Source organism: Tasmannia lanceolata, unplaced genomic scaffold, assembly GCF_043159265.1.
Source record: "Tasmannia lanceolata isolate RefF3 unplaced genomic scaffold, GAP_Taslan_0.1 ptg000012l, whole genome shotgun sequence".
NCBI lineage: Eukaryota > Viridiplantae > Streptophyta > Magnoliopsida > Canellales > Winteraceae > Tasmannia > Tasmannia lanceolata.
The window spans coordinates 57,607,375-57,626,389 of NW_027518689.1; the positions used below are offsets into that span (position 1 = coordinate 57,607,375).

Genomic DNA, 19,015 nt, shown 5'->3' on the forward strand with positions numbered 1-19,015 from the left:
GCAAATGTCCAACCATCAACTTTGCTACCCAACCCAATTGGCATCTTTATGCTGCATTTGCATCTAATTTTCACAAGATTCCTGTCATTGCCAAGACCATGAAACTCTTTGTTCGTTACCCATATCATATTTGTAGGCATTCCAGCAAGTAGCAAAGCATCTATATAATGCAAATGTCCAACCATCAACTTTGCTACCCAACCCAATTGGCATCTTTATGCTTCATTTGCATCTAATTTTCACAAGATTCCTGTCATTGCCAAGACCATGAAACTCTTTGAACAAAGTCCGATGGATGACTTTACTTGTTCCTACTTCCTAGAGCTCTTGAAGAACTACAACTGCTTGTTTGTGGATATTCATCATGGGTTATTGAGACAACTTGCTTGAAGTTGGTTTGAAATTTGAAAAGCAGGTTGTGTGTGCTTTATTATTAATTTATGAGAACTAATAATAGTTGCTATGTGCAGGATAAGTTCTTCTAGCCGAGTGTGTACAACAAATTGCAATTTGTTTTTTTAGCAGTTTGGCTTAATATGTATGTCTTGGATCTCATGTTTTATTAGACTAATGGCTATGTAAAAATATATGTGATGTACCCAGATGATTATGAGCAGTACATTGGTTTGTTTCTTTAGCAGTTTGTGTTAAATACGTATTTCTTGTTTTTCATGTTTTGCATGTAAAAATAGTATATCTCACATTTTAAGCTTCTACGCAGACTAACGGAAGAATTGCGTTACTCTTTGGTGGTGGTGTCATTCCAGTTCTCTGTTGTAGTGAAAGTGCTTGTGATTCGTTATGATGTCCCAACATGGTACCTACTATATGATTAGAGACAAAAATAATTGATGATTATAGGTTTCTATTGGAATCACAGATATGAATTAATAATTGTATGCTCTCTTTATTAGTGTCCTCTAATATGGATTATCACTTTTTAACGTCACAGAGATTGCTGGAGGACCGTGCAATTGGAACTGAGAACAACAAGATTGCATTGCACTTTGACATGGTTTTATAGCCTAATTTGTGATTGTTACAACCACATCTTATAAATGTAGTCATCACCTAAAATGTTTACATACCTACCCGTGGGGGAAGATGGAAGCTTTTAGTTGTAAAATCAACATGTATTTTGTTGTTATATGTTGTTTACATACTGTAGTTCCACGTGCAACGCACGTGCACTTTTACTAGTAAAATAAAAAAGTGCAACTGACACAGTTACTATGCAGAACATATACATGCATTATTTGCGAGTTTTTATCTGATGTATGTGCACGTATTTTTCTAAAATTACAGTGGGGCCCACCTTGTTCGAGGATCCAAACCATTTATTTACTGGGCCCCAATGTAAATAGGCCATGTCCCCAATATCATCGCCATACGATGATCCTAACCCAAGAAGAATTGTACACCTATGTGCATAAACCATCTCTACCGTCGAATGGAAACATCCTGACTGATCTTGACGACTTGACCATCTACTTGATGGATCGTCACTTGGACTAGGCACAACCTAAGATCATACTGACCCATGGACTGCTGTGGTAAGCATTGCACTTTTTTCTTCATGGTTCACAAGAAAACTATCAATGATGCTCTGCTCTGTGGAATTTACAAGATATGGCCAGTCCAAGAGTTCCTCTATTCGAACGTATTTAACACATTTTATTAAAATTGATGATGAATTACAATAATAAAATCGTAATGTATACTGCAACAGTTAATTGAGTAGCGAACAGAACGATGATTAGTGCCAATCACAGCATTTTTAGTGCTGACCGGTCTCAAGTAGAAGCATTGTGGTTTTAGTTTCACTAAAATGCGATTAGCCATTAATCACTAAAATCAAAGAAGGAAACAGAAGTCATATATTTATCCAAAATTATCCTTTACCCTTTTGTCTGGCTTTTGCACTTGCATTTCCCACACTTTTGTGCTACACATCTGTAAACATATGCCTTGCTTTTTTCTTTTTCAAAAATGACACATCTATCTCATGTTTATTGTATCCCAAATCACCATTAACTCTAGATTTCTACAAAATAAAGAAAATACAATGGATTTCCCAAACAGTAGAAGTGTCATAACTCAAAAACTATGCAAGATGACACTTTCAGTACCCGATTTTCATTCTGTGCAGGTCCCATGCTGTGCTGGTTTCTGGATTATTTCATACTTCACATGCAATGCACGTGCAAATCATTAGTTATAACAAACACGAGTTTTAACGTTAAACTGAACAAAGAAATGAAATCAAATGTTTCTTCTTTTCTTCATTTTTTTTTCTTTTTTCTTTTCAGTATATATGACAACACTGAGCTTATAATTCAACCTCAATTTGCTTTGAAGCTAACTTAAAGCTTCCTCAAGCCACCATAAAATGGGCGTCCGACAAAATAGAAGATCCAGAAGGTGTCCACTACAATGAACTTGTTCAGGTAAGACAATTCATGGCCAAACCTGTGGATGGAGAAGTCAATGTCAGCCACAATTCAAGCATGACAAGATAATAGCAATTTTGATGCAAGACATATCCAAGTAAAAGCAAAAGAGAATTAGTAAGTGTAGCTATGCAAAGATGAATGTGCACGGACAAGCACAGTCAGTAAAAGAAACCATTTACAGGTTTGATACTACAAATGTATGGTTACCCAAAATACGTCTACTTTTCCTATTATCATATGTTTTTTAGGGAAGAGACGGCATAAACCCGTTTCCAAGGATTGTAAAAACACAAATTCCCTCAAATGGAAACGGAAATAACAGCCATAATGATAAATATGTACCGTCGATTTATATTGTGAAAGCTAATTTTGAGAGCTGAAATATATTCATGCATGGCATATGGGACGTGATCACCTGATGCAGGCCTAAGGCTGTAGCTATATTAAGAGGAAAATAGCATAAATCCACTCCCAGTTCACTTGAATCTCTTCACAGTGTGCGGTGGCAAGGGTGTTACTTTGGCAACTGTAATTTCAACTTCCATCCAATACTGAGAAGATTAGAAACACTTGGAGATATCGGGATATTGCAGGCAAAGTTTTTCTCATTGCATATCAACAGGTTGGTTGTTTGAGACTCAGTTCAGTATGACTAAATCTTAAATCCTCTGGATTTTGTTACTAAATATTTCTTATTAATTCAAATTTCATCTAAGAAAACAAACTGCTCAAGTGCCATTCAATGTAATTCTTAGTTTAGCATGAAGATTTTGTTGTTATTTAAGAAACTGTACAAGAAGATTTGGGGAGCTTACTTTATGAATGGAAGCAACTAGTTACAGATAATCTCAGTTCAATTTGTAGAAAAAGTACGACGAGTTACCTCTTACGGTTCATGAATGTGGATATTATGAGCAATAGGAGTTGTGCTTCCATTTGAGCCCCCTCCCTCACCAACTCCCTCATCCACAATATTACCATCTGACTCTGTGACGCTCTGATTGGAGTCTCCTCTTTCATGAGCAACAGGAAACAAAAATGCATCAAATTCACGGTCCTCAATGCCATCATTTCTCTTCAAGTTATCATCAATACCAGTGTAATCCAAATTTTGCAATATATCTGGAACTGGCATGCTCCCACTGGCTGCAAGCGTACCACCCGTTTCTATGTCAATTTTCCCCTTCTGGCTGAAGATATCTCCCCCCATATAAGAAGCACCAGCTCCAACTTCTATATGATCTTCAATAGGATCTTCAAGTACCCATGATCGGAAATCGTTCATCGAAGGTGGAATTCTTGAGAAAAACATGTCCTTGAAGTTTCTTACCAGCCCCTTATTGTATGGATTCTCCTTTTTATCATATCGATATCGGAAGTTTTCATAAGTTGTCTGCAGTAAAACAAGGGAAACCACTTGGCAAGAAAGATATAAGAAAGTGGGCAAACAAGGGAAAGATTGAAACAATAAAAGGTACTATGACTACAAATATATCAATTACTTCTGAGGTGATGATTTGAGAATGAAATGCCAAAGCTCCTCATGCATGCCTACATCCATAGGATAGGGAACAAACACTCATATATCACTGCTTGCATAGATTATCTTAGCCAGACATGTCATTTCGAATAAAAATTGATGTCTAACACATATTGGTCCTGTATTTCACGGACCCACCCCATTCCCAAGCTTTCCACAGTTTAACATGGATAGTCTTTCCACTTTCAATTGTTAACTAAATTGACTGAGTTTCATAAAAACTCTGGCCATGCACCATGGCCTAATTCTCTCATTTTATGTAGGTCAAAAAGATGTTGTGCCACTTTTTGTAAATGTATAATGATAAAAAAAAATTTATTAGTTAATTTCACTTTCTGGTTAGCATCTTATATTTGAGTTCGATTAAAATTGAGAGTAAGATATGAAATCATGCTTGGATCATCTCTCTATCATTTGCATGTATTCATGTTAAAGAAATAGACGACCTGTGGACTTTAGAACTAAATGGTATTGGTTTTTTCTTTTGACTCGTCAATGAATATTGATGTGCTCTTAATTAACTAATAACAAATAAAATTATGAATTTTTGGATTATTCTTGTAAAAACTCTCATATGATTTACTTTCAAACCTATAAAAATTAGCTAGAAGACCTTAGAGCTTAAATGCACCCTCACACTCTTTTTTTGAAGGTTAGCGTGTCTTGAGTATCAGCTACTGATGTATTTGATGCAATGAAACACAGCTCGGTACCCAAGTGTATATAAAGAGAAGATAAGATAACAAATATATACAAAATAGGTTGAAGATGGTCCAAACAATCCAGAAATAGAATTAAATTAGTTTTTTTTTTCTGGAAGGTAAGCTGGGATTGAACCCCGTGACATAGATGTTGCGACATAGAAAACTGTCCAGTTGAAGTGTAGCTCAACACAAAGCATCAAAATATTCAGTTAAATAAAAAATAACAAATAAAAATCACCTAATTTACAGAAGCTCACCTGATTTGTACTGATCAGATAGAGATGAAAAACAGTGAGCCCGCCAACAAACCAGACTGCTATGAAACAGTATACGATGAGCACGAGTGACAGGATATCTTTTGACATGGTCTTCCATATGGTTTCATTGTTCATCTCTTTTTCATGAATAATGTTCCCCCAAGAAAAGGAGAAGACATAGATGCACAGAAAAGTTGATGTTGATATAAATAAGAAGAAGAACCGATAATTACGCTGCAATCAGTTTCAGAACTACGGGCCGTTAGATTATGAAAACTTAAAACTTGATCTAAAACATAATTTCATAGTGGTTCCATGAATTTCCAGAATATGAGATGAGTCTATCACAGTTGCATGCAGAAATTGTGAAGGATGAGAAAATCATAGTTGCATGGATGAGCCATGATTAACAAAATGGTATATACGATCAAGTCACTGGGACATATTTGGAATATGAATGAAAATCAGATTGCACATTACAATCCATTTCTTAGCCTTTTTTTTAAACTTAACCATTAAATCAAGTTACTGGAGCATTAATTCACAATATTAAATTTTGCATAGGCTTGAAAGTGAAGCCCCGGGAGTGATCGTTTGCTTAATTTCACCAACTACTCAAGTCAACGAGGCAAACTTCTGCAGAGGAGCGAGCTACAACACTTCGTTTCTTTTGCATCTACTAGATTTTGACCCACAAATGTGCAATATCCTAAAGTAGATCTCATATCATCTGGAGATCCTGCTCAATCTGACTCTATATAGGATGAAATGTCAAGACACTTGCTACCTCTGTATAGAATGCCACGACCTGGAGAATAGTTGAGATACCTTAGAATGTGATACACTGCTTCCACGCGAGGGGTTGTTGTAGGGTGCATTAACTGACTAATGGCACTAACAACATAGGTAAGATTTTGTCTAGTCATAGTCAAGTATATCAATTTACCCACAATCTCCCGGTATCCCCTTGGACTAGCAAGAGGGCATTTTGACACTGACATATAGTTTGTGATTAAACTTCATATATGTATCAATACCTATGTCTGCTAAAATGTTCAGTGTATACTTGGCCTCGGTCTTTGATCTCAAAGACCTTCTTTCTATAGCCCCCTCTTCGATTTTTGGATTCCTTCCTCATCATCTCTTATAAGAATGATATCATCCACATTTACAAATAAAACACTAATACCTCCTTGCCTTTGTTTTACAATGTGATCTACACTTTTTTTAACCCAATATGCAATAGTGGACTACCAAACTTCTGAAACTAGGCCATGAGTGACTGCTTTAGACCATAGATGGAGTTCTTCAGCATACAACATACAGACTCTCCCTTATCTTCCTTGAGGAACAAAACTAGGTGGTGGAGTCATATACACTTCTTGCAAATCTCCGTGGAGGAATGCATTCTTAACATGCAACTACTAGAGGCCACCTCATATTAGTTTCTATGGAGATGATGACTCACAGAGTTCAGCATTACTACTTGGGAAAATATTTCTAGGTAATCCATTCAATAAATCTGAGTATATTCATTAGCAACCAAGCGAGCTTTATATCTTTAAACTTCCCCATTGAGCTTATTCTTTATAGTGTAGATCTATTTGCAACTTCCATAGCTTTGGGATGTGTCGTAGATTCTTCCAAGCTCATGGGTATATGTGGGAAGAAACAAGTGCAACAAAGACTGTGGGATGAATTTTGCAATTTCTCTTCACTTTTCCCAAAGTAATGGGTAAATCAAGATCAATTGAAGAACATACCTTTTTAGTTCCTAAATGTCCCCTTTCCACCTTTTTAGTTCATATGTAATGATGCCCATATCTTTGCTAATCTGCTAAGTGTGGTTTTGGGATGAAGATGGGAGTTGACTCTACTCAATGGGAGATGACTCTAAATGAGAGGGACGAGAAGAATAATATTCTCTTCTCGTAAATACCCACATAGGAGAGCAAGAAAGATTCTTCCACTCACTAGAAAAATATGATACAATTTGAAAGAATGTGACACCCATGGAGACAACTTTTTTAACTGGTGGGGTCAATGCAATTATATGCTTTTTGAGATCAAGAATATCCAATAACAACACTTAATGGAACAACTAGACAACTTATCTTAGACGGACTCAAGAAGTTTCGAACAAAACAAACGCAGCTAAATATATGAAGATGAATAGATGGTGAATGAGCAAATTCCAAACATTCTTCAATAGGGGACTAGTTTTTCAACACTGCAAATGGTAAACAATTTATTAAATAGCGTGCAACTAATATAGCGTCACTATTAAAAGGTTTAGATAACTGCATTTCAGTGAGGAGGGCTCGAGCAACTTTCAACAAGTGATTGGTCTAATAATTTTGCGAGACTATTTCTGTTGGGGAATATGAGGACAAAAGGATTAAAATTCCATTCCATTACACCTCAAATAACTTTAAAGATCAGGTGAGAGATATTCCCCTCCACAGTCAGAATCTAAAATCGTGATGTTGCACTAAATCTGAGTTTGGGCCCATTACAAAAAGATTTTAATGAGATTTGTTACCTCCAACGGATCCGTCATTAAACTAACCTAACTCATTCCAGTGGTATCATCAATAAATGAAAAACAATGCCTGAAACTAGAATAAGAAGAAATGGTAGCAGGTCACCCAACATCTGAATCTATCCACTGGAATGGAAATAAAAACAGATTACTTAAATTCTATGATTTGGCCGACACTTCGAATTTATTGCCTACACACGTGTCGTGTCCGACACGACACCCGTGTCCACACGTGTCGACACTCCTTTAGACACTTTTAGATGTATTGCTAGAGTGCTAGCAACTTTATATGTATGTATGTGTACAAGTGTGACACTATTTCTAGTTTTTTAGGGGTTTCAATGTCAAATGCCTTGTATCTGTGTCGAAACTTGGTCGAAACTCGGCACACGAATCCGTGTCCACAACTCATGAGTATATGTTCTCTTTTAGCCGTTTCCCCATTTATAAATTTTGGAGTTTGCCGTGTCCGACATCCCATGTCTGTGTCAAGACACGACACTCATGTCCGTGTCCACAAATCATAGCTTAAATTCTTAGAGTAACGAGAACGGCGATGCTTAGAACGTTCACATGTTTCGCAATTAAAAATTTAAAATTATCAAAATCCACTTGACTAAGAGTAGGAAATAACGACTTAAGACTTGAAACTGACAGGTCAAATTGACATTGCCCTCTATGGAGATCATCCTTATTCCAGCTCAACAGCGCAACCGAGGTACTAGGAATGGGGGAATCCAGGAAGTACTATTCACCATATTCATGCCCTCTACCCAATCATCTTCTATGTTAGCAGGTCCTAGAATACACAACCAGAAGGAAAGAAGGTTACACTAGAATTCAGGATTTTTATCAAGAACCAAAAGAACAAATATAACTCTATTTCATGAATGCCTCCAAGAAATAGGAATGGTTCCCTTACCAGAAATTTTATTATGGATTCCATAAGCTAATATAACATTATTAACATATTTCAAGAACTCTAGAGACGAAAAAGGATGATACGTGTCACTCATATGATCAGTTGCCCTATATTCAATCACAAGGAGGATCTGAAAAGAGGTATGATTAGTATGAACGGATGCCAAAATACTAGACTGGGCAACAGATACCATGGAGGAACTGCATCTCTTGGACTATAGAGTTATAATTAGACGGGGAAATCTGGATCATATCACCATCAAGAGGATGGAGGAGCTTCTGGCATAGTAACGTCACATAAAGTACTCTACTCACTTGAATTCCTATATGAAGATCCTAACATTTGGCGTGGTTGCCTCTACCATAAAATAAGCACTTCTTATCTCCCACTACCCTACCTCTACCATTGATCACTAAGTCCTGAAAAGAGAAGAAAAGTAAAGCTAGTCAACATACACGAAACCGGAGAAAGTGGGAATCAAAGTCAATCCCATGACTTATCTCCCATTGTATTTATGAAGTCTCTTCAGTCAATTACAAGAATGTCCTATTTGTACAGGATGCTTACTAAGGAGAATAGAAGTAAAAACCTATCTAATTATACACACTTAAAAGGTGATGTGTATACACTTTTTTTACAAAAGCCTTTCCATGTGGTAAATACAGCCAATAATGGTGTTCCATAACCATGACCACAACTGCCACAGTTAGAATTATTACGTATCCAAACTTGACCTCCACCCTTAATTATAAATCATGTTCAAGTGGGTGTTTCGTTTTGCTTGGTTAAATGGGATGTACCAGTGTTCCATCATGTTAGATGTTCTGTTTCATGAAAGTCACAACAACGGGTGAATTTTTAAATAGTTATAAAATTAAAAAAAATAGGAAAATATTTAGAAAAATATAAGGAACTATTATATCAACCAAATTTAAAGAGGTAAATTTTACTACTTAAAACCTTCTCTTGATGTGTTGGAAGCAGAAGCACTAAAATTTAAGATGGATTATGTTGATGCATAGTGTAGGATTTGCGAAAGACAAGGTAAACAAAGGAGTGATAAAAATAGGGCATTTTATGTGTCTGTAGCCCTCCCATTTGTTTTTGTTTTTGTTTGGAGTAGGGGTGTTAAAAAGACATAAAATGCCCTTAAAACAGCTATAAAATGGGAAGAAAATAAGGCTAAATGGGAAAAATGAAAACAAACGGAAATATGACGAATCTAGAATTTCCAAAATCTCGTCAGATTATTCCCAAACAAGGCATTTCGCTATGTTTCGTTCTGTATGAACGAAACAACATGAAACAAGATGGAACAGTCTAGAATGAACAGAATTTTCCACCCTGTTCCTTTGAACCATTTTGCTCACTGGTACGAGACGTTTCATCCATTCCAGATGAAACGAGATAGAATCGATATCTATGCATCTACCGCTTCTGTTGATTCCTTTGAATTACAGATCAGGTTGTATATGTCACTCATAGAAGAGGAATGTCCATATGAGCTTAAATGGTTCCAAACTCCCCATTCAGATCAGCAAGCAGTTTGAAAATCATTTTTTCTTGACATGTTATAAGTTTCTCGACATCTTTAGTACAATGAAACTTTACATCTTCATAAAAGGTCAATTCTTCCTACATCTCTCGCAACTCGATATAGTATCACATAGAGACTTCATGCCCTGGTGGAACTGTGGGATCTCCTGGTATAACTAACAAACATGGGCAACATTATTCTGTTCATAATATAATTCATGTATTGTGACCCAGATCTCCTTTACAGATAAAAAGGTACATACTCCGGGCCACTTGAGTTTCCAAAGCTTTCAATAACCATGACATGACCAACACATTATTGCAATCCCCAATACCATATTTTAGATCTTCCAACCATTGGTCCTTGATAGATCCATTTATAAATATCCTAACTTTTTCTTTCCCCCAATAAATAATTTCACAGCTCTTGACCAATGCAACAAATTGGTTTCATTTAACCGAACAATGGTAATTTGCAACCTGAGATATTTTATACACTTAGAGTTTGTAATTCCCTTGTCTCGGAAGCCTGATGAGATGCTAGAGAATTGTTCCTCGTCCACTGGTGATCACATCTCAGATCTGATCCAAACTCTTATGAGATCAAATTTCTACATTTCCAAAAGATAAACTGATCCTTCCCAGGACTTTTTTCACAAATTAGTTCATGTCTAAGAGATGTAGATCTACAGGTCTACCTGATCTGGTTTTTTGGGGGAATCCTCTTCAGAAAAATATAAAATCTCTCCAATCATAAAAAAAAAAAAAAATCAATCCAACCCTTATGATTTTAGAAGCTCCCTTGCAAGGGTTGGTGGCCGTATCAAGGTGACAATATTCGTACGGTTGTACAATCACCATGGAAAGCCTTTAGATCGGATTGGATTCATCTCTTAAATAAAGGAAAAACATGTGTACCTTGTCTCGATCTAATCTGAATCATCATAAGCCCTGATTGCACATTCTAGTGCCATGTAAAAGTGAAGAAGATATAAGAAGGGAGAAAACGAAAGAAGAAAGACAAAATTGGGGAGAATGGAAGTAGTGTGAAGAACTCCTCTATCTGGAGCCTTCTTAATTTTTTTTCTTTTTAAGAAACTTCTAAATTTTATTATTATTCATTAAAACTTGAGTAATTACACTTTCCTTTGATGGGAGACTTCAATGTAAACATGAGAGAATACAAGTATATTTTTTTTAATGGCAAGGACACATGTATATACACCACTAAAAAAAAATATTGAATGATTGAACAAGTTTGACATCCATGGACTCTAACAAATGGTTAAATACTTTATTTCTTTCATGATCTGAGTATTAACATCTTATGTATGACTTCAATTAGCACGGGAATAGGTCAAAAGTCTAAGACTTTATTGTTAAAGAACTAGAACCAAGTCTCTCTATCTATCTAAAGGAGGTCTATCCCTGTTTTTCATTATCTATATCAGTTAAGATGTAATGGGTTGTATTAGAAAGCATATGCATTTCATATTTAAAACTAAAGGATAAGCATTCCCTACAATGGGTATTTATAGACAAAACCTATCTTAACCACAGCAAGAAGAAGCCTAACTAAAACACCATAGGTATTTCCAAAATTAAGCACTACACCTACGAAAGCACTAATAGGTATTTTATTACAATAAAAATTTGGGCGTATTCTCTTGTATTTACTCCTTTTATTGTAATTTTCTCAGGTATTCTTGTAGATTCCTCTTTTTCTGCGTTAAGAAAACTTTCTTTTCATTAAAAAAAAATAGACATATAAATTTGTTTAACTAAATGAAGACTTTCGATACAAACTAGTCAAATTCACCCATACATGTGTGACACACCACACATTCCATGAAGGTGGTGTCAATTTGCATCATTCTTCTCCAATTGAAAAACATTGACTTCGACAAATTTGCTTCATTAAGTTGCATATTTAAAACATTTGACACTCACCAGACCAGTGACAGCTTTCATTTTCCACAATGTTCTCTCCTTTGTCCTTTATGATTTTTTTTTTTTTTTGCAGGTCATCACAGATCAGTTAGGTTTGTAGTTGGAGACACTCATCCACTATAGAAGGGGTCGCTATCTTTATTCTATCAAAGAAATTATTTTAGAGATGTATCTCTTATAGCATGTAAGAGCCCCAATTTTGAAATGCAATAACATAAATCAAGATGAAATATAAGGAGGTGGTTACATCAAAGAAAACAACACTTATACTGTTCACCAAACAAAAGGTCTCAGATCTAAAAACAGACAGCATCATTATATTTTTTTTCTAATTAGCTATGCATCACCCTGCTTCACATCTGTGGCCCCCATCTCAATATTACGCATCATAAATAATAATAACAGAAGTATTAAGAAAATTATGACCTTTAGCTTACCGTGTATATATCCATATATAGCTTACATATATAATTTGCTAAATTCCCAAGATACAGAAAAGCTCAAGTGGATGCATCACTACAAAAAGGAAAGACGGAGAACCATAAAAAAAGACCAAAACATCAGAAATAAGAAAGGTGAACTATCTATGTATAACTTACTAGTCCAATGCACTGACCAACCCAAGGGCAGTGGTGATCAAACCTCTGAACACAGTTGTTGCAGATGGAACAATGAGAAGAGCGAGGTGGACGATAAAGCCAGCATGTATCACAATATTTCACTTTTACTACAGTACCATTTACAAGGACATCTTTCGTTCGAGGTAATCTTAGATGAGGGGTCCTCCCATTTACCCATTCCATGGATGGAGTAGTCATATCAAACATTTCTTCTGATTCTGGTGGCCTTGAATTCCTGGGCACTATGCCTGGGTCTCTACCAGATGTCAAGAAGAGAAAAATCAAATCCTGCATTGTCCATCAAAAGAGGTATAATTTAGTCATTGCGTACCAACTTAGTCGCACCAAAAAAAATGGACCTCATAACTACTCCATAAATCATTGCATAATAAAAAATTAAGGAAAAGAATTCCATAAAATTTCCATTCTGAAATGGTCCCGTGTGCATCTGCTCACAAGTATCTAACAGAGCATATAAGAAACAATGGAAATATGGAATGAATTTTATGAAAAGTGTGAAGGATAGTACTTACAATTACAGTAACGATCACAGCCACTGCCAGTACAGGATACGCATGATGGCCATCTTTGATCTGTGAAATCACTTTAGAACAAAATGCTATTGCTGGACCACCTATTAGAAGTGTGGATAAAAATAATGATGCCACGTCTGGACCAAATATTAATCTCCCACCACAGAAAAATCTCTGAGAATAACAAAAGAAAGCTTTGTCACCATTAGTGTTTTTTTATTGAAAATAACAATTTAAATGGTATGCATGTTATGGTAGATACAATAACAATAATAATATAGTAAAAGAGAATTATCAATTATGTTAGTTGAAGACAACTAAAAACACTAATATATACTTCTTGGACTGTGGTGCTTGTAACCATTCTTAACAGGCCTATGCTACTGTTAGAAGAGAAGAGGAGAGGAGAAAATGTGAGTTAAAGACTTGCTCCACCTCACTTATGTATTTGTATTAAGAGAGAAAGAGTACAAAGACCATAATGCCCATATACATACACCTTCTAACACTCCCCCTCAAGCTCCCCCTCAAGCTGGAATGTACATATCATACATTCCTAGCTTGTTACAAATATTGCTCAACTTAGCCTTACTTAAGGATTTGGTAAACATATCGGCTAGCTAATCCACTGATCTAGTAAAAATTGTGCATATCTCACCCTGTTGGATTCTCTGACGGATGAAATGGCAATCCACCTCAATGTGTTTAGTCCGCTCATGGAAGACTGGATTTGTAGGAATATGAATCACGGCGTTATTATCACAATAAAACTGAGAAGGAGAAGAAGGAGCTACACCAATCTCCGACAAAAGGGAGCTCAATCAGATCAGTTCTCCACTCGTGTGAGCCTGGCCCTATTTTTGGCCTCCGACAAAAGGGAGCGCAACGAGATCAGTTCTCCACTCGTGTGAGCCATGTCCCTGTATTCGGTTTCTGTACTGGATTTCTCTATGACATCATGTTTCTTGCTTCGCCATGACACCAAGTTACCTCCTACGAAGGTGCAATATCTAGTGGTTGATCTCTTATCTGTTGGAGATCTTGCCCAATCTGCATCAGAGAACCCCTTCTATCTTTGTATGACCATGCTTCTTAAATAACAGGCCTCTCCCTGGAGCACCTTTCAAGTACTTGAGAATATGAAGCACCGCGGCCCAGTGAAAGGAACGAGGTGAGCTCATATACCGACTGACTACCCCTATAGCAAATGAGATGTATGGGCGAGAGACTGTGAGATATATGAGTTCACCAACCAACCTCCAGTATCTGCCAAAGTCATTTAACAAGTCACCCTCTTCTGAACGGAGTTTCACATTAGGGTCCATGGACACAGCAGCAGGCCAGCAGGTTTCACCCCAAGCTAACCTGTCTCATCTAATAAATCCAACACATACTTTCTTTATGAGAGAGAGAGAGAGGCCTCTAGCGGAATAGGCTACCTCAATCCCAAGAAAGTACCTCAAGCGACCCAGATCTTTGGTGGAAAACTCTTTCTGCAAGAGGGCCTTCAATTTATGTATACCCACTAAGTTACTGGCAATAATGATAATATCATCAACATAAACTATCAGAAGAACACATCCAGCAGCAGATTGATGACTGATAACAGAGTGATCGACGGTGTATTGTTTCATGACAAAAAGCATGATAGCCTCATTGACTCTCCCAAGTGGGAGTGAGAGATAGTGGCAAGAGGAGGAGGGGGCGAGGGTAGGTGGTGGCGAGAGGAAGGAGGAGGGGAAAGAGGGGGATGGTATAGGGTTTTGGGAATAGAGGGCGTGGAGGGTGCGGAAGAAGAAGGAGAGGAAGGAGAGGATCTCCAATGGTGGTCCCTAGGGTACCACAACCCTAGGGCTCTGATACCATGTTAGAAAATAAGATGAGAGAAGAAAATGTGAGTTAGAGACTTGCTCCCCCTCACTTGTGTATTTATTTTAAGAGAGAAAGACACAAAGACCATAATGCCCTTAGGCATATACACACAACTTCTAACCAAGGTTTAAATGTTGGTTTCGGTGTCGGTTTCGGCCACAACGGAAACCGAAATATTTCGGTTTCGGTGGAACTTTAGGCCGAAATCATGTAAAAAATTGACAAAAATTTCCACCGAAAAGTACAAAATTTAAGTGGAAATTTCAATAATTTAGGTGGAAATCTTTACATTTCGGTAGAAATTTTGTAAATAAGGGTGAAAAACGAAATTTCGGATTTCGGCAAAATTTCAGGGAAATTTAGGGAAAATCATGTAAAAATCCGATTCAATGTAATTTCGGTTTCGGTCCAAACCGAAATGAAAATATTTCGGCCGAAATTTAAAACTATGCTTCTAACAGCTACCAAGAGAGCTGGTCTATTAATTCATCAAAATGAAGTTCCTCAGAATTCCCCTAATCAAAAGATGACATTATAGAGTCGTATAATGAAATTCATTAAAAGATGAGACTTTCAAGTTGTTAGAGATTTAAAAATTTTAAAACCCACATGTTTCTTTCCTGAATATTACAACTAGAACAGCTTTTAGCATCCCGCTATGGTGCTGTTTGGAAAACAACCTGAGACAAAAATTTCCCTAGAAAGTTAGTTTTCCTGCGTTTGGGCAACTCGTTACCATGGATTTTTTGCAAAAACCAAAAATCCCCTGTTTTATTATAAAATTTCATTCATGCTGGACCCTGGAATTTCTATTTTTCAACAGAATATTATTCCCTAGATCCAAACAGCCCCTATACCTTTAAATTATATAGCTTACCTACTCTTGCATAACTCTACGTTTAGAACAACAAACAGGCATGCAAGGACATTGTTCATCCAATGAGATATTCATATGAAAGGTTTCCTTGTGTTTCAATGAGTTGAAGCAAGGTTTCTACTTTTGAGTATCAACAAAGTCAGGTTCCAGTTAACTACTAACATATTCTCACAAGGAAGGATATTCTTGTGCTGAATTTTCTTCCACAGCACTTAGCAATGTGTAAGTCAGAGAATGAATTCAATTATCCTCTCATGGAAGTGTTTTGGTATACGAGTGTTCCATAATTTAATAGAATTAACTTAGATTCCCTAGAAACCAAAGGGAACAGAAAGCATTGCAGTGTCTCAACAAATTGGGGGCAATAGACAAAATAAAAAAACAAATATCGGTGACCCAAACACACACAAAAATCAGCAATCATGTTAACAAAGGACAACAAGCTTAAGGCACAAGAATGAGCAATAAATTTCTTACAAAATTGGCTAAAGGGAACGGTTTTCTGAAGATCTACAAGATAATAAATCCTAACACCCACCACCCACCCATCCACAAGCGCAAACTGCAGACCAAGATCGACTCATGTCCTAGTAGAATTACAATATGCTGAATTGTGTACAGTTTGGTGTATGGGTTGTTGAATTCTACATTGTATGAATGGTGTTCACACTACATCTACCCTATGCTTTAATCATCCATTCAGCTCTCAATTAAATTGTTTGCGGGCATCACAACACCAGCTTTCACATATTAGAAGAAAAGACAGGAAATGTTCTTGCAACAAAGAGTCCATTTAGAGACCATGGTAGATTCTTGGGAATTGAACCAATCTTCTCATTCTTTTTAGAAGGCAAAGTTTATTTTGTACCTAATTTTTTCTAGTTTGCACAATGCACAGGTCATAAGAATAGATATTAGTTGAGTACAGAAAATGAACGTCATTGCTTAGATCATATTGGGCATTAAATTTCTTGATCTTGCTTGCTCACTAGATGGAAATACAACAAAAACTGATGCATGCATGAATTTTGTTATTAAGATGCCCATGAACAAAGGTGTTGCAAATGTTCCTCCTATACACTAGAAAGGAGCTAAAATATCATTCTTTGACCACTGGACCTGATGCTACTACACTTACTCTATCACTAAACAGTCACCGCCCACAATTGCTGTCTATATTGAAGATGAATATTGAACATAGACTCATATATAGCTTCCTTATCAATGTCAGTTTGCTACTGAAGAAGCAATTTTTTGATCACTCAAGTGAATCTCATAATTCTAGAAAGCAAGAGCAGAACCCAAGTTCGTTTAAGGATAAAAAAATATAATATAAGAAGGAAATTCTATATAAATTTGCATACATCACTTCCCATCCAAATTCAACTCAAAGGAAAAGAAACCATTCTAATTTTCTGATCAAACATCCAAATCCTGTGATCCCTAATGAGCAAGAACAGAAGCCTTTTTGTGATCAAAGAAGCAGATCTATCTTTCCTTGCCTGTCAGTAACAATTCTTCAATAAATCCGAATCCAATTTGGAAATTTAAAAAAATAAAAATCATAAGCAGCAACAGAAAATCATTTATATTTCAAACAGAAAACAGCAAAAACTCAATTCATTTTCTGATCAAATATATGTACAAACGTTCCTTAGTCATAAACAGACAATCAAGATAATCAAACCATTCCATTTCATTTCAAAAAAGATATTCAAACCATGAACAGATACTAAAATAATTATATGAAACTCGACAAGCTCTCACATTCATTCAGTCACCTTTATCTGTAAAAAAAATTACAATAAAAGAAGAGCATCCTCATTGAGAAAAAAATTGAACAGGTTCAAAATTATGAAATAATAAAACAAGAGTCAAAGCAGAAACCCATATTGCATCTCTTTCAAATGCAACACCCTTAATCTAAGAAAAAACCTATTTCATCACCAAACAAGCATGCCCCAATCAAAGATCAATCCAACAAGACCAAAACCATTCAAAAAACTAAAATATAAGAAAATCCTTGCATTGATCCGAATTCAATTTTCTTCAGAGAGAACATCAGGAACCCAATTCATTCTATGATCAACTAAATGTCTAGAAAAGAAAAGCAACAAGATCAATTCATGAATAAAATTGCAAGAAGACCAATCAAGGAAGACCATATTGCATCATTAGAAATTAATTTCCTTTACAGACAATAACAAAATCACAATCATGTCATGACCAAACCAATTCATTTATGAACGAACAAGGTAACCCCAACAAAATCACAATCATGTCATGACCAAACCAATTCATTTATGAACGAACAAGGTAACCCCAATAAAATAAAGTCCATATCTTACATTGTTTCCTTTTCAAATTCAGATTCTTAAGGTAAAATAACAAAAAACCAATTCAATTTATGACCCAAAAAAACCTCCCAATCAGGAAACAACCCAAACATGATAAAAAAAAACATGAACAAATATAAAACAAACACCTATAGAATTAAAACAAGAAAGAAAAACTTACATTGCTTCCCTTCCAAACTTGATAGAGTCTTTTGGGTTGGGGATTGGACATCTTGAAATGAAAAAAAACCCAATCTCTCCTATAAGACAAAGATCTCCTTTATCTAATCATAAGATGTGTTGATTGGTCTTGGTTAAGGAGCGATTAAGGAAACAGTGTGTGGATATTGGATGAAGGCAGGGGAGAGGCCTTTCGTTGATCAAAACCCACTGCCCCCCCTGCTCATCATCTCATCTAACGGATCAAACAAACAATGTCACATCCATTTCTCTCTCCCTAAAACGTCTCTCTCTCTCTCTCTCTCTCTCTCTCTCTCTCTCTCTCTCTCGGACAATGTAACGACACCTTGGGCGGCTTTTTCAATTTGTAGCGACATTTTCGCGGGGAAAATTACAGGTGGCTTTAGAAGGGTATGTGATTGGTTTTTAAATTATATCCTTTGCAGTGTTGTGAAATTGCTCCGATGGCAGGAAAATGCTACCATGAGACGGCCTAATATGAGATATTTGTGAGACCAATGGTGTAATTGGGTCCACTAAAAGATTTGTTCATGATATGGACCACTCAACTAGTGGGACCCACAAGAGATCATATATTCATCATTTGATGAAGAATCCCACTACATGGACGACACCCGTAACCCGTTGAGATGAAACTTAACAGCCAATGTTGAATCCCACATAGAGCATGCG

The 19,015-nt window shown here is 36.4% G+C and overlaps 1 protein-coding gene across 1 annotated transcript; it reads right to left on the reverse strand.

Annotated features, from left to right (window-relative positions):
• Positions 1–1,861: 1,861 nt before the first annotated feature.
• Positions 1,862–18,658, reverse strand: LOC143887475 (putative protein S-acyltransferase 1). Its single transcript, XM_077391553.1, has 6 exons — positions 18,324–18,658; positions 13,058–13,231; positions 12,504–12,812; positions 4,955–5,188; positions 3,337–3,846; positions 1,862–2,469 (listed from the first exon to the last, which is right to left on the reverse strand). Exons 1-5 carry the CDS (start codon positions 18,372–18,374, stop codon positions 3,340–3,342), a joined length of 1,275 nt encoding a protein of 424 aa, XP_077247668.1. The 5' UTR covers positions 18,375–18,658; the 3' UTR covers positions 1,862–2,469; positions 3,337–3,339.
• Between the last annotated feature and the right edge of the window lie 357 nt (positions 18,659–19,015).

Excerpts from the sequence above, each read along its gene's own strand:
- LOC143887475 (XM_077391553.1), bottom strand. The coding sequence starts at position 18,374 with ATGTCCAATCCCCAACCCAAAAGACTCTATCAAGTTTGGAAGGGAAGC. Across the intron at positions 12,813-13,057 it reads CTGTGATCGTTACTGTAATT|GATTTGATTTTTCTCTTCTT; the intron begins GTAAGTACTATC and ends TGGACAATGCAG. Across the intron at positions 3,847-4,954 it reads ATCTGATCAGTACAAATCAG|ACAACTTATGAAAACTTCCG; the intron begins GTGAGCTTCTGT and ends GTTTTACTGCAG.